The sequence below is a fragment of the Cucurbita pepo genome, chromosome 12 (assembly GCF_057944985.1).
Source record: "Cucurbita pepo subsp. pepo isolate OVF chromosome 12, ASM5794498v1, whole genome shotgun sequence".
Lineage (NCBI taxonomy): Eukaryota > Viridiplantae > Streptophyta > Magnoliopsida > Cucurbitales > Cucurbitaceae > Cucurbita > Cucurbita pepo.
Genome location: NC_141809.1, coordinates 8,779,481 through 8,793,237, shown reverse-complemented (window position 1 = coordinate 8,793,237; position 13,757 = coordinate 8,779,481). Strand labels below are relative to the sequence as shown.

Genomic DNA, 13,757 nt, shown 5'->3' with positions numbered 1-13,757 from the left:
TTCCTTTTTCAGGAGCGCGAGGTGTCGATCAAGGGCGGGCGTGATGGAGACGGGGATTGTCACAGAGGAACGGGTTGTCCCGGGGCGTCAATCTAGTCTTTATTTTGTGTTTGGATACTTTCAAACTTTATTTCCAAACTGTCATGTGTTTTGTTGTTTGTCGTCCAAAAACTTTATTGGAATTTAAGGATTTTCTTTATTTCATATTTAAATCACTTTGTGCATTTGTGCGTTGTCGTAAGTCACGGTCCGTAGTAAAATACGGGGTTGCGACAGCATACAAACTACAATAAGAAATCAAGACATTAAAGAAGTTTAGATGTATTTCTGGTCTCAAGAAGAATATAAACTCTATTGATTAGTTGGATAGCACATGTTATGCACCAAATTTTGGAAAAAGTTCGTGAAAGATTGTGAAGGGTTCCATGGTAGTAGCACATGACACAAAATATGAAATTTATACGCAGAGTGCATAAACATGGTTGTTGTTAAGTGGAATCATGAGGGATGATTAGACGGTGAGAACCTACAACCCCGAACCATGAAAGATTCAAGGAGTCAGGAATTATGAGAGTGGAGACTTGAGTCCCTACCAAGACCGCCTAACCACCCTTGAGACCTAGAAGGCCACCTTAGTACCTTGGGATGTAGAAGAAAGATTTCTAAACTGATAGTAGCTGGTATGGCGTTCAAGTAGTTTCCACTCACCTTTCCACTCTTGTACAATACCATCAAGCGAGGTGTTACATTGGTTAGGATTGTGATACAAAGTGATAGATTGACTATTCTGCATGTGGGTCCATCCTATGTTGATCATGCGGGTTGTTGGGTTTTATGTCCTAAAACTCATAGTTTGTAAATAAAAACATATTCTATTTTCAATAAAGTTATCATTGATGTTTATTCAGTAAAGATTGTTATTGAATAAAGTATATTTTACGATCGTTAATCTAAATCCAATAAACTAAGAATACTCTGGCTATAGTATGAGTACTTGAACTATATGTAGAGACATAAGAGTGGATCAAGTTCAAGTATATAGTCAAAATGATCTATAGTACAGGGATAAGGCTGAGTACCTTATCTTGGGGACACTATGGATGCGGTCCACTTTTGTATATGACATAAACAATGTGATCACTAAATTGTACATGCGGAGACATGTGAGTGGGGGCGTCCTATGCAATGAGTATTGCATAAGATCGGACCATGAAGAAAATCACTCTCACTTTATAATGTCGTTTATTGTTGAGACTGATTTTCTTTTCATTCAATGACCTAGGTAACTCGATCTTAATTCGAAGCTAACCTTGAACTCCTGTTTATTCGAAATTATCCTTAGATTGGCATGGGTGAGAGTGGCTCGAGTTCGCCAACTCAATAGGCTGGGGACGTGGGGTGCAAGATGGAATTCGCTCCTACCCACTTTTGGGGATAGAAGAGAGGTAGTTCCCTTAAGTACTAACTCCAGGTCTTAAACAAGGGGCCCCACCCTCTCATTGGCGTGAGAGGGATTCGGTGGTTGGATCATAAACCAATTTTTCATTAGAGGATCAATGAGACATAAGGAACAAGAAGTAACTTCAGGGGTAAAACGGTTAATTGACCCAGCTCTAGTTACCAACAACCTGTGAAGGATCGACTTACTAATCATGGTTATATCAAATGGACAGAAATATATATATAGTGAGGGGAGTGCAACTACTAGGCTATAGTGGAGTGTCCTAGTAGTTAACGAGTGTTGGTTAACAAGGTTAATGAATTTAACCAGTTAATCTTGGATCGTTGGAGTCCATGATTTATATGTCCATTAGGTCCCTCTGCTAGCTCATATCGGACTAAACCATAGAACAGGTGACGAGTGGGTTCGAAGTGTTCGAATTCAAATTAGGGAATATACGCTACATATATACGATATATTTAACCGCATTTTTGTTTTATTTACGAATTAAACAAAAAGAGAGAATCTGAGATATTTAAATAAGATTTAAATATTTTAATGAAATATGCGTCGTAATTGATTGGGATTGGGATCGGCATTTGAATTAATAATAAATATTAATTAAATAATTTAATTAATCCTTTAATATAATAATTTCAAATTAGTTATCGAATTAAAATAAAGAAAGTCAAAATGTTGTCTTCACTAATGGAAAAATCCATGTTTGAGTCAATGGAATTTTGAGGTGTCAAAATTTGGTTTAACCAAACTTGCATGCTTGCCAAATAAACCCCACAAATTTTAGTGTTATTTTTAGTGTCAAAATTTGGTGAGCTCAAACTTGCATGCTTGCCACATAATCCCAAACATTTGAGTGGAATATTGAGTGTCAAATTTGGCGATCTCAAATTTACATGAACATGCAAACATAACTCTATAAACAGAGTGATCAAGGTACATGGAACTTCTCCCTTCGAAAAACCTTGAGAAAAACTCTCACAAACTCTCTCTTCATATATACTAAATCACTCCCAAGTTTAGTCACTCATCGGATTACACAATTTCATTCTAAGGCCGGAGAATAGTGGAGAAGACACTAGTGGTGGTTCGAAACCGATTCGTGAGGAAAAAGGAATTTGAACTACAAAAGGTTAGTACTCAAATACCTTGAGTTTTAATACTTATGAACAAGCTAGTTATTTACTATAATTGATGTTCTAAGAGTTCCTAAGATCCAAATTGCTTCCGCATGTTTTATATTAACACCATCAATAACTTGTCGAGCTGGCTTGTATCGGAAAGTAGCACGCCCCAACCTTGGGCGATCTCATGGCCTGTGCGACGGGTTCGCCAGTTCACTCCTCCATGGACGACGAGCAGGCTGGCACTCACCATGTTCCTCACCTGGTACAAAGTTATATGTCGTAGCGCCTCATACTTAGACGTCGGATATCGCTACGAAGGTTAAATCTTCTGCCCAGGTGTGTGTACCAAGATTGTTGAAACTCTAGAGCCTATAGAGTAAGTTGGTGGTTCCCTACTATGACATGGATGCGATAAGAGCCTATAAGTATGTTGCTTACTGAATATATTTATACTCATTCTTATTTACATTTCTTTTTCAGGTCTGTGAAGCTACCGATCGTGGCGATAGGGTTCTCGGGAGCTTAGAAGTCAGAGAGGAATTGTCGACTTAAGGCGTTTTTCTAGACTACGTACATATAGTTGTCACTTAATACATGTCATATTTGTTGGGATTTATGCCTTAAAGCCTCGTAATTAATTATTTAGGTTTTTAACAATAATTTTTATTATTTTATTTATAATTTAATTGTTATTCATGGTATGAAAATCCAAGGTTATTAATGTAATCTTGAACAGTATTTGGTTGACATACAAGAGAATCGTGTTCAAGTAATAACCTAAAGAGTCTATAGTATATGGATAAAGTTGGATGTCTTATCATGGTAACACTATTGATACGACACACTTTGTAATTGTTACAAATGATTTGATTCAAATCGTTCATGTGGAGACATGTAAGTGGGGGTACCCTATACAATGAGTTTGTATAAGACTGAACCAAGAAATGATTAATCTTTCTTTATAATTCCGTTAATTGAGAAGATTAATATTTCACACGATGATTATGTGCGAGTCGATCTTAATCCTGAGTGAGTTATGAACTCTTGCCTGTGAGGGCTTGTCCTTTAATTTACATGGGTGAGAATTGCCCTTTAGGCCGATTCAATATGCCTACCATTTTAGGGACTTGACCAAATAGGGAGTTTGGAACATAATATCATGAGATGAAATTCACTCCTTCCTATACTAGGAAACTAGATGAGTTGTTCTCTTAAGTACTTATTTCGGGACTTGAACAATGGGGCCCCACCCTCTCACTGGTCCGAGAGGGACTTGGTTTATGATTGGATCATAAACAAATTGTTTATTAGAGAATCAGTGGTATTTAAGTTGAAAAATGTAATTACAGGGGTAAAACGGACTTTTGACCCTGCTGTAGTTATGAACAACTCATGAAGGATCGACTTGCTTGTAATGATTATATCAATGGACATAACTTGTCCTACAGTGCATAAGAGTGCAACTCTAGGTTTATAGTGGAGTGACCTACCGTTAATGAATGGAAATTGATTAATTAAAAAGTTTAATTAATTAATTTTGTATCATTGGAGCTTGTAATCGGTAGGTCCATAGGGTTTCCTTGCTAGCTCATAGTAACGCTAAAGGTTCAATTTATTTGAAAGAAAATTTGAAGGGTTGAAATTGGTATTTAATATATTAGATATATTAAATATAAAGGAGAAAATAAATTTAATTTGAAATGTCAAACTAATATTGAATATATTAGATATATTAAATAAATTGAGAAAATATATTTAATTTGAAGGTTTCAAATTAATATTTAATATATTAAATATATAAAAAAAGAAAAATATATTTATTGTATGAGATACAATTAAATATTAAATCAATTAATGTATGATACATTAAATAAAAATATATTTAAAATTTGAATGAGATTTAAATTAATTAAATATATATTAGGATATCTTATAATATTTAAATATAGTTTGTTTAAGGTATTATATCCTAGTAATATTAAATATGTAAATATATTCTTGGCAAAAATTCTTGAAGAGTCTCTGTAAATAGACTCTCCGGTTGAGCCAAACACACCAATCTCTCTCTCTTTCTCTCAAAAATGAAATTACATCTCGAGAAAATTCTCGAAACCGAGTACATCTTAGGAGGCATGAAACGGATTACATCTCCAGAAAAAAAAAAAAAAAAAAAAGCAAGAACCTCTTAAACCGATTTATGTAATGTTCCATGAACAAGATTTGAACCAAATTTTTTAGTATGAATTTGACACCCAATGGCTCTAGCATTTTCGGACATCTTTTGCAATATGACCACATTATTTACTCCTCATGAAGTGTTTCTAAGCAGGGAGATTATTCTTACCGATCAACATGAGTTGTTTTCAGCATATTTTGTCTTTACCCACATGTTTGTTAAGAAAATTTCAAGAGGTAGCCAAACATAATATTGTTCGAAACTAAACACGCTTAACTTTTGAGTCTTATGCTTGAAGCACCAAAGTAGGCAACATGATTTTTAGAGATAGTTTTCACTCCTAGGAGCAATTCAAAACAAGTAACTAATGTGACCATATCATTGAAGATGCAAGAAGTTGTGGGGGCCATTAGATGCCAAATTTGGATTCCCAAGGTCCAAATTTTAGGTATGTGATTACATCTTAGGAGGCATGTGAGTAAGGAAAAAGCATGCTACAAAAAATGGTGTTGGTTTGTGTGGATAGTTTTCACCCTTATAAGCAATTCAAGATAAGTTGGTAATGTAGGTATGTCATGGTAGATGAAGGGGAACGTCAAAGGTATCAGTTGCTAGTTGCTGAATCCAAATTTGAAATCGTGGTCCAAATCTTAGCAGGGGCACCATTTGCCATTTCCAAATGGCTTAGTTCCCCTTTTTTTTTTTCTTTTTCTTAAGATTTTATTCTAAACAATAAAATCAAAAGATTTAATTATGTGGTAAGGGTTGTTTGAGTTGAATAAATTTATGATCCAATTAATTGTGTTAGGTCTAAAAATATCTCAACTCGACCCAGCTAAACTCACGAACAACAAATATCTTAAGACTTGAAAACACGAAACATAGCATCATCGATCAAGACCAAATTCTGTTTTTATTTTCTCTCTTTTGTGATTTCTGTTATTTTTTGGCCTTATTTACCATGGATTTGGGCAAATTTTGATGAGTTCTGGTACATTAAACTCCTAGAACATTTAGCTACTTTTGATATTTAATTTTTCTAGGACTATGGACATTTTTCCTATAACTAAACTTGGTCGGGATAAATAGGTAGATAATTCGATATTAAATGTAAATTCCTAAAATACATATTAATCATTGTCACTTAATTTTCTAATCTGAAAGCTAAATTTTAACAAGTCATATCCAAAAGTTGCAACCAAAATTACACGATTGACGAAATAGATAGATTGAAGGACACGACTTGTTGGATTAGTCACCTCAAATTTTAATTCTTCTTTAACAATAATGATGGATCTGTGCAATATGGGAAGTAGTTAGGAGATTCAATCTAACTCATCCATTCTGTCTAAAAGATTTCTAATGGTAATTGATTTGTTTAGGGTAACTAATTGAAAGAGGAGTTAGATATTTTGGTTGGTTAAAGATTCTTTTCTTGAGTAATGGATTAGTTTTTTTTTTAATAATGGTTGTTACAATTACGTTGTCTTATTTCGAATTCAAAACTTGAACGAAAAAAACAAGACTTGGAACAATTTTATTATATAAGGTGGTGGTAATAAAAACATTAGGTTGTTCACGACACAAAGTCTCCTTCAAACAGTCGACCATCTTATTTATTTCGAAAAGTACAACAAAAGAAACTCAAAAGAATGAGAGTCAAATGGATAGAGGCGGTCTTCTTTTTTAATTAAGGTTGTCTATTATATTTGAAGTTCTATGGCAATGAACAATCCATTGGACAACATAAGGAGAGGAACATATCTTGGGGTTCGGTCTTCCTGAAATGATAGGTTTCACATTCGTGCATTGGGAGGAAATAGGACCTTTTATTCCATTGTAAGTGAGGTCAATGTTGCTTACTTTTACATCGTCACATGGTAAGTGACGGCTGCAAATAAGTTTGATTGCCAGCAGAGTTGCAGAACTTCCTCTAATGTTCTTGAAGCTCACTGTACTAATCTTAATTTTTGAAGGAATCTGAAAATTAAAATGAGACAACAAATGGTTTATTTGTTAAGTTATAATGAAAAAATGAATGAAAGGTTCGAGAATGCGATCCATACCTGCGGATTGCACTGATTCCATAGACAATACTCTTGGTCTATTAGAATAGGCTTGCTAACATTGACCATTATAATGTCCAAAAAGTGCATATTGGTGGCGGTGCTGCTAGCCGCAGAAGCTGGCCACGTTTTGATCCTAACACCATTAGTGGTGTTAATTAACGTGCAGTTCTTTACGATGACACCTTCAACAAGTTCTTCGTTAGTGTATCTACCAAGACTTCCGATGCTTATTCCATGTCCTGGTCTGCACGTCACGTTGGTGACTTTAATTAGTTTGCTTCCATCTCCAAGAGAAATGCAATCATCTCCAGTTGCAATTTTGGACTTTGTGATTGTGATCTTATTTGATGGACCGATGTGTATTCCATCAGAGTTTGGACTGTTTTCTGGTGCCATTATATTGATATTATGGAATGTGAGGTTGTTGCAGCTGAGGACGTTGATATGGAAGTTCTTGCTATCAAGTGATGTTATTCTCTTAACGGTTGAATTGGTGATGAAGTTGAACCTCAAACTCTAAACATTTTGTATAATCAAATAATATTTTGTGAGAGTCGGTAATGAAGCTAAAAATTTGAACAGAACCCAATAAAATTGAAAACTCAAAAAAAATTCACTTCTTCACTTGATTGTTTAAAGATTATCCTCTAGAAAATGAAGAACATTTACCAAATCGTAAATGTCAGAACATTAGAGAAGACATGTAAGAAGCCCTTTCAAAAACAACAAGATGCATGAGATTGAGAAGGAAAGCTAAAGGCATATTACTTACAACAGGGAGTTTGGGCACAATTTATGCTTTGTGGCAAATCATTCCTTTTCCAAGCTGCCTTTCCTTGGCCATCAAAAACTCCTTCACCTGATAATGTCAATCTATCAACACGTGCAAAAGTGATCCAATTATCTCCCTGAAGACTTTTTTGTGTCTGCAATGTTCCTCCAAATTGAAAGTCAATTGGGCTATTACAAGGTCCTTCAAACTTCCCTTGCTTTACTTTAAATATCCCTTTCGGAATAAAAATTGCACTAGAACGATTGGACGTGAATGCATCCTTCCATGCATTTCCTAAAGCCTACATTTCACAAGTAACAAAAACTTATATCAAACAATTGATCAGCTTAACTAGTGATAATATTGATGTTCATATTGTATATTTACCTTCGTGATGTCAGTACCAGACACTATGTTACCATATCTTTTCAAAGGAAAAACAACATCGGCACTAGATTGAGCATCGACGGTAAGAGCTAACAATAGTAACATCAAAATTGTAGCAGCCAAGAAACTCGATTTGATCGTACTCATGAAGCCTGTGCTTTCTTTTCTTTTTTATGTATATGGTTTGAAAACTAGTGAGAGACAATGATATTTGGTTTTAGATTTGGAACTTTTTATTTATTTAATACAAATTGAAAAATAGGCATAAGTTGGGATGGAACTAAAAGAAGTTATGGATCCATTTCCCTCTCTTAATCCAAACATAAATTGATAACTAAAAGTTGTTTATCGTTTCTGTAAGTTGCTCATTAATGGTTGTGTTGTAATATCTCTCTCACTAGCCTTTGAATGGTTGAATCTCAAATAAACTGGGCATTGGCCAAACCCAACGAAGTACTAGCTTTGGGGCCACAAACATTTTTATTTATGACTACATTGGTTAGAGACTGTTGGACTACATTGGTTAGAGACTGTTTTCAACCTAAAATCGTTAGAAATAAGACTTGTACAAAAGGGGGGGGGGGGGGGGGGAAAGCAAGAACCCGTTAAACCGATTAGTGCAATGTCCCAGGAACAGGATTTGAACCAAATTTTTTAGTATGAATTTGACACCCAGTGGCTCGAGCATTTTCCGACATCTTTTGCACTATGACCACATTATTTATTCCTCATAAAGTGTTTCAAAGAAGAGAGATTATTCTTACCGATCAACCTGAGTTGTTTTTAGCATGTTTTGCTTTACCCACATGTTTGTTAAGAAAATTTCAAGAGGTTGCCAAACATAATATTGTTCCAAACTAAACATGCTTAAAATGGTAGGCATATTATAGGCATATTATGGTAGGCATACGCATAAAATGACTTGTATGACTATAATAAAGCAACAAAATGGCTTGTGCATATTATAGGCATATTATGGTAGGCATACGCATAAAATGACTTGTATGACTATAATAAAGCAACAAAATGGCTTGTCTCAAAGTATGGTATGTCCCTCAAATGGTAGGCATATTGAATGGGCTAAAAGAGTCACTCTCACCCATGTAAATTAAAGGACAAGCTCCCACATGTAGGAGTTCATAACTCACTCAGGATTAAGTTTGAGTCGCATATGATCATAATGTGAAATATTAATCTTCTCAATTAACGGATTTATAAAGAAAGATTAAATATTTCTTGGTTCAGTCTTATACAAACTCATTGTATAGTATACTCCCACTTACATATCTCCACAGGAACAATTTGGATCAAATCATTTGTAACCATTACAAAGTGAGCCATATCAATAGTGTTACCACGATAAAGAACCTAACTTTATTCATATACTATAGACTCTTTAGGTTATTACTGGAACACAATTCTATTGTATGTCAACCACATACGGTTCAAGATTATATTAATAATGTTGGATTTTGATACCATGGATAACAATTAAATTACAAATAAAATAATAAAAATTATAGTTAAAAAGTAAATTAATTACCCGGCTTTAGGGCATAAATCCCAACAATCTCCCACTTACTCTATACCCAACATGTTCTCTCACTTGCCCTATTGAAGATGGGACATGTCTCCTAATCCTAGACATTCTAGATGACCCTCAAACACTTTAAACCTAGAGAGTCATTTTATATAAAACAAAATAATTATCATTAAAAGTCATTTTGGTCATTACCAATGATGCTTTCTCTCTCAATATCATTCTTTATAGATTGATCTTTTATAATTTCCTTAATATTAGTCTTTGTATCACTATCATCACAATGAGAGTGACAAACTAAATCACATGTGAAACACCTTCCAAATGTTTAAGAAATTATTATAGTCATACCAGTCATTTTGTTGCTTTAAAAGTAAAAAATGTTCCGTATACCATACTTCACAATCTAAGGTAAAATTGATCTTAACCTAAATTTTCTAAATTTATGTAACTAGTGTACCACTTAAAGATCAAATCTTTAACTCCATACACAATAAAAAAATTCTCATTATCCATGGATACTTTGAGAAAACTTTAATTTTTCAGGTCATACATTAGTTTAACTAATATAATTTAATTAACTATATATTTAAGGTTAATTCTCATCTATGCATTAATTATCTCCCACTCAGGAAAAATAATTAATCATACTCTCAACATTTGAGGTTACTTAGGATACTATTCCTCTGACTTCATATTTCAATGATATTATCATTCTTTGAAGTCTTGCATCAAATATTTGACAATTTTGTCAATATAATATATATGAGTCAATATTGACATTTATCCTTAAATTTCTATTTTTAGGAGATACAAAATTATTCCAAATCTATTTATGTTAGAGTGAAAGATCACATCAATTCATAAGGAGTAATATGTCTCCAATTTAAAAAAAAATTGAGAAAATCCACTCATCAATTAGTAATTTTCTTGTTTTCACAAGCTCATTACAATTTATTTAAAGTTAAAGGTTATCAAACCTTCTATTAAAAAATCTATAGGTTAAATTCATTTCATAAATCAACTTTTACTTCTTTAGCAAATATTTTGGTTTTGAATTTGAATAATAAATCCATATAATAATATGTGCAGATGTATCCTCTTAGATTTCTTTTCACAAAAAGAATTCTAAATATTTATTCAACATATCTTATATATACAAAAATGAATTAGAGAATAATAATAGACTCTAGAATTACAATAGGAGAGAAAGTCTACTTCTAGCTACTTTCTCCCATTAAGTTCAACTCTTTGTCATGAGTCTTGTTTTGAAGATCTATATCTTCTTATCTATACATAATTTTCCTTTTGTAGGTCAATTCATATCGTATGAGTTTAACCTCATCAAGAATATCTACAAATCTCTGGATTTTATGACTTAAAAATATTTATCCTTCGTCATCATCCCTCGTAACTATTTTGAGGGTAATAAGTCCTTAAATTGGTCATCTAACATGACAATTTGAATTTTAGTAGGATTGAATCATCTCATAATTCCCCCACTACGATGAGACTTATCGAATTAATGACTAGGATCCACTTGACTCTCAAGGGAAATTAAATTGTTAACAACTTTGGTTAACTATTAAGGTCTCCACTTGGAACTATTTAATTAACACTATCTGTTGGATGGTGGGACTATGATGAAAGTCCCACATCGACTAATTTAGGGAATGATCATGGGTTTATAAGTGAGGAATACTAACTCCATTGCTATGAGGCCTTTTTGGGAAGCCCAAAGCAAAGCCATGAGAGCTTATGTTCAAAGTGGACAATATCATACCATTGTGGAGAGTCGTGTTCATCTAACATATCTCACCTTATTATAAGTGTATGTCCTTCTATGAACTTCTTTAGAAAATTACATTTGTCATACCAATATGTTTTTCTATTTAGAATTAAATAAAATACTATTTTGTTTCTCTTTAGGAGTAGCCTACACTTGGCATAATTTTGAGCATATTTGTCTTAGCATATATGCTTGATTACAATTATTGAAGTGTTGTAAACTAAGTTTACTACATTTCCATAATTCCAAAAATTGTCTCATAGAATATTTTGAAGGCAATCATGTTCACTATGCAATCTCGGTTGCATATCGTAACAAGAGTTCAATAATACTGTATAATTTTTTTTTAATACGTGACTATATCTAATATAGTATTGTTTTCTCCTCTTACATCACAATTTTACAAAATTGTATTATGTTGAGAGTTGGAAATAAATTCCACCTTCTATCAACTAATTTTAGTACACAATGTTCTCGTACTATTGACAGATGTCCTTCTCGTACTATCAACTAAACCTTAAACCCTAAACCCTAATACCTACCACCAAGAAGGAAAATATAAACTAACTAAATCTAGTGAATAAAATAAAATATACTACTATTCAAATTTAAAATATCTAATATATATTCCCTAACTAATATATTCTTCAATATTAAATGATTACCTATATTCAATAACTAATTCAAACTAGAAAGAAGTTGCACTAAATTCTGACATCTACATCATCAAGTATTTTCCAAGAATTACATATCAAGTGTAATGAAAAATAAATCTTGGTAGTAGATCTTATATCAGCTATAAGGGGTGTCATCTAGTCTCCACAAAAAATCTAGTAAATCAAATTTACTTTCATTTAGTTTTTTTTCCATAGAGTAATTTGAAAAATTTCTTTCACTATAAGCTAGGAACTATTTCCTATCAATAGCTTTGGTCATAAAATTTTTCTTAAATTTTATAATACTTAATTTGGAGATCATTTAAATAATTATCTAAATTTAGCTTCTATGGACTTAAACATCTCATATGTTTTTTGTCTTTTTCTTATCTTTTAGTCATGACATCCAACATATTAACTAGAAAATATGAACAAAGCTTTCTCATCACCTTTGATTTATCAATCATGTGCTCTTCGAATAATTCGATTCACAATAGGTCTTGAGAACATTTCAAAATAAAGACAAAAAAAAAAAAAAAAAAAAAACACTTCCATCATAGTGCTAATATTATTTTTTCAAGTATTAAAATTTTCTCAACACAGTAGTGAAAATTAAACAATGGAGAGATCTTGAACATTATATTTGAAATATATAAAATATTATTTAATTACAAAGTTCAAATATAAAATATTATTTAATTAGAAACCATCAACTATCCATTCAATTTGAGCATGAGAACAAACAATTTTATAAATTGAACCCTATAAATCATTTCTAATGCTATGGTACTTTAGTGATTTAGAACAAGTGCAGCCGTAGGGTAGGTCAAGTGTTCCTTCACTAAACTGATACAATCTCAACCAAACATTATATCAGAATAACTCTTATTCCTATAATATTTAATTACCATTAGTTCAATCGAGAACATCATTAACAACCTTAATGATCTATTCGTAAATGTAACCCATCATTTTAGATCTTGTAATTTTATACCAACAAGTGCCGCCGTAGGGTAGGTCAAGTCTTGGAAATATAATTACTATCTAATCATTCCCAAGAGTTCACCCTGATATTGACCCATGCAAACACCTTCCGTATGGGGACGGTCCAAAAGCCGCCATGAGGCCCCGCATGGATCTCACGTTATGAACCAATAATGGAGACCATAGGATATGTTGACACATTTCCTTCTCTCATTTACTATAAATACTTTCTCAAGATTCACGTTGATATTTACTCATGCAAACACCTTCCATGGGGGATGGTCTAAAAGCTGCCACGAGGTCCCGCATGAATCTCACGGTGTGAATCAATAATAGAGAACGTAGGATATCCTGACATGTGTCCTTAATATCTTTATATTGACCGATGTCCTCCACCTAAGTATTTTGAAATAGGGTTTTCTATTACTCAGACAAATTAGACTAATCTCATTTATCTAAGTTTTCAATCTACCCTTTCAGAACCCTCATGTTTGTTGGATTGCTTTTAACGTGAATTGCAAAGTTTTTAAACTATTAAAGAAAACTAATCACATCGTGAGCTTGCTTAATGAAATTAAATAAAATTTGACTAATTCAACTCCCAAGTCGGTTCTGAGGTACAAGTGTTCCATTTCTGTCAGCTTAAATACCTCAGCCTAGCCAAAACCTTCCTTAGACAGAGTTCCCTTGTAGTCAATTTTTATTTAAAATTCATTCCTCTTTAATTAACTATTAATTACAAGATTAATGAATGAATTAAACTGTCTTTAGGATCTAGGATCCTATTGAAAACTAATT

General features: G+C 33.0%; 1 protein-coding gene and 1 pseudogene across 1 annotated transcript; both read right to left on the bottom strand.

Moving 5' to 3' along the window:
- Nucleotides 1–6,465: 6,465 nt before the first annotated feature.
- On the bottom strand, nt 6,466–7,227 carry LOC147789964 (exopolygalacturonase pseudogene; annotated as a pseudogene).
- Nucleotides 7,228–7,595: 368 nt separating this feature from the next.
- Nucleotides 7,596–8,137, bottom strand: LOC147789963 (polygalacturonase-like). The gene is made up of 2 exons (XM_087129416.1): nt 7,991–8,137; nt 7,596–7,904 (listed from the first exon to the last, which is right to left on the bottom strand). Exons 1-2 carry the CDS (start codon nt 8,135–8,137, stop codon nt 7,596–7,598), a joined length of 456 nt encoding a protein of 151 aa, XP_086985542.1.
- Between the last annotated feature and the right edge of the window lie 5,620 nt (nt 8,138–13,757).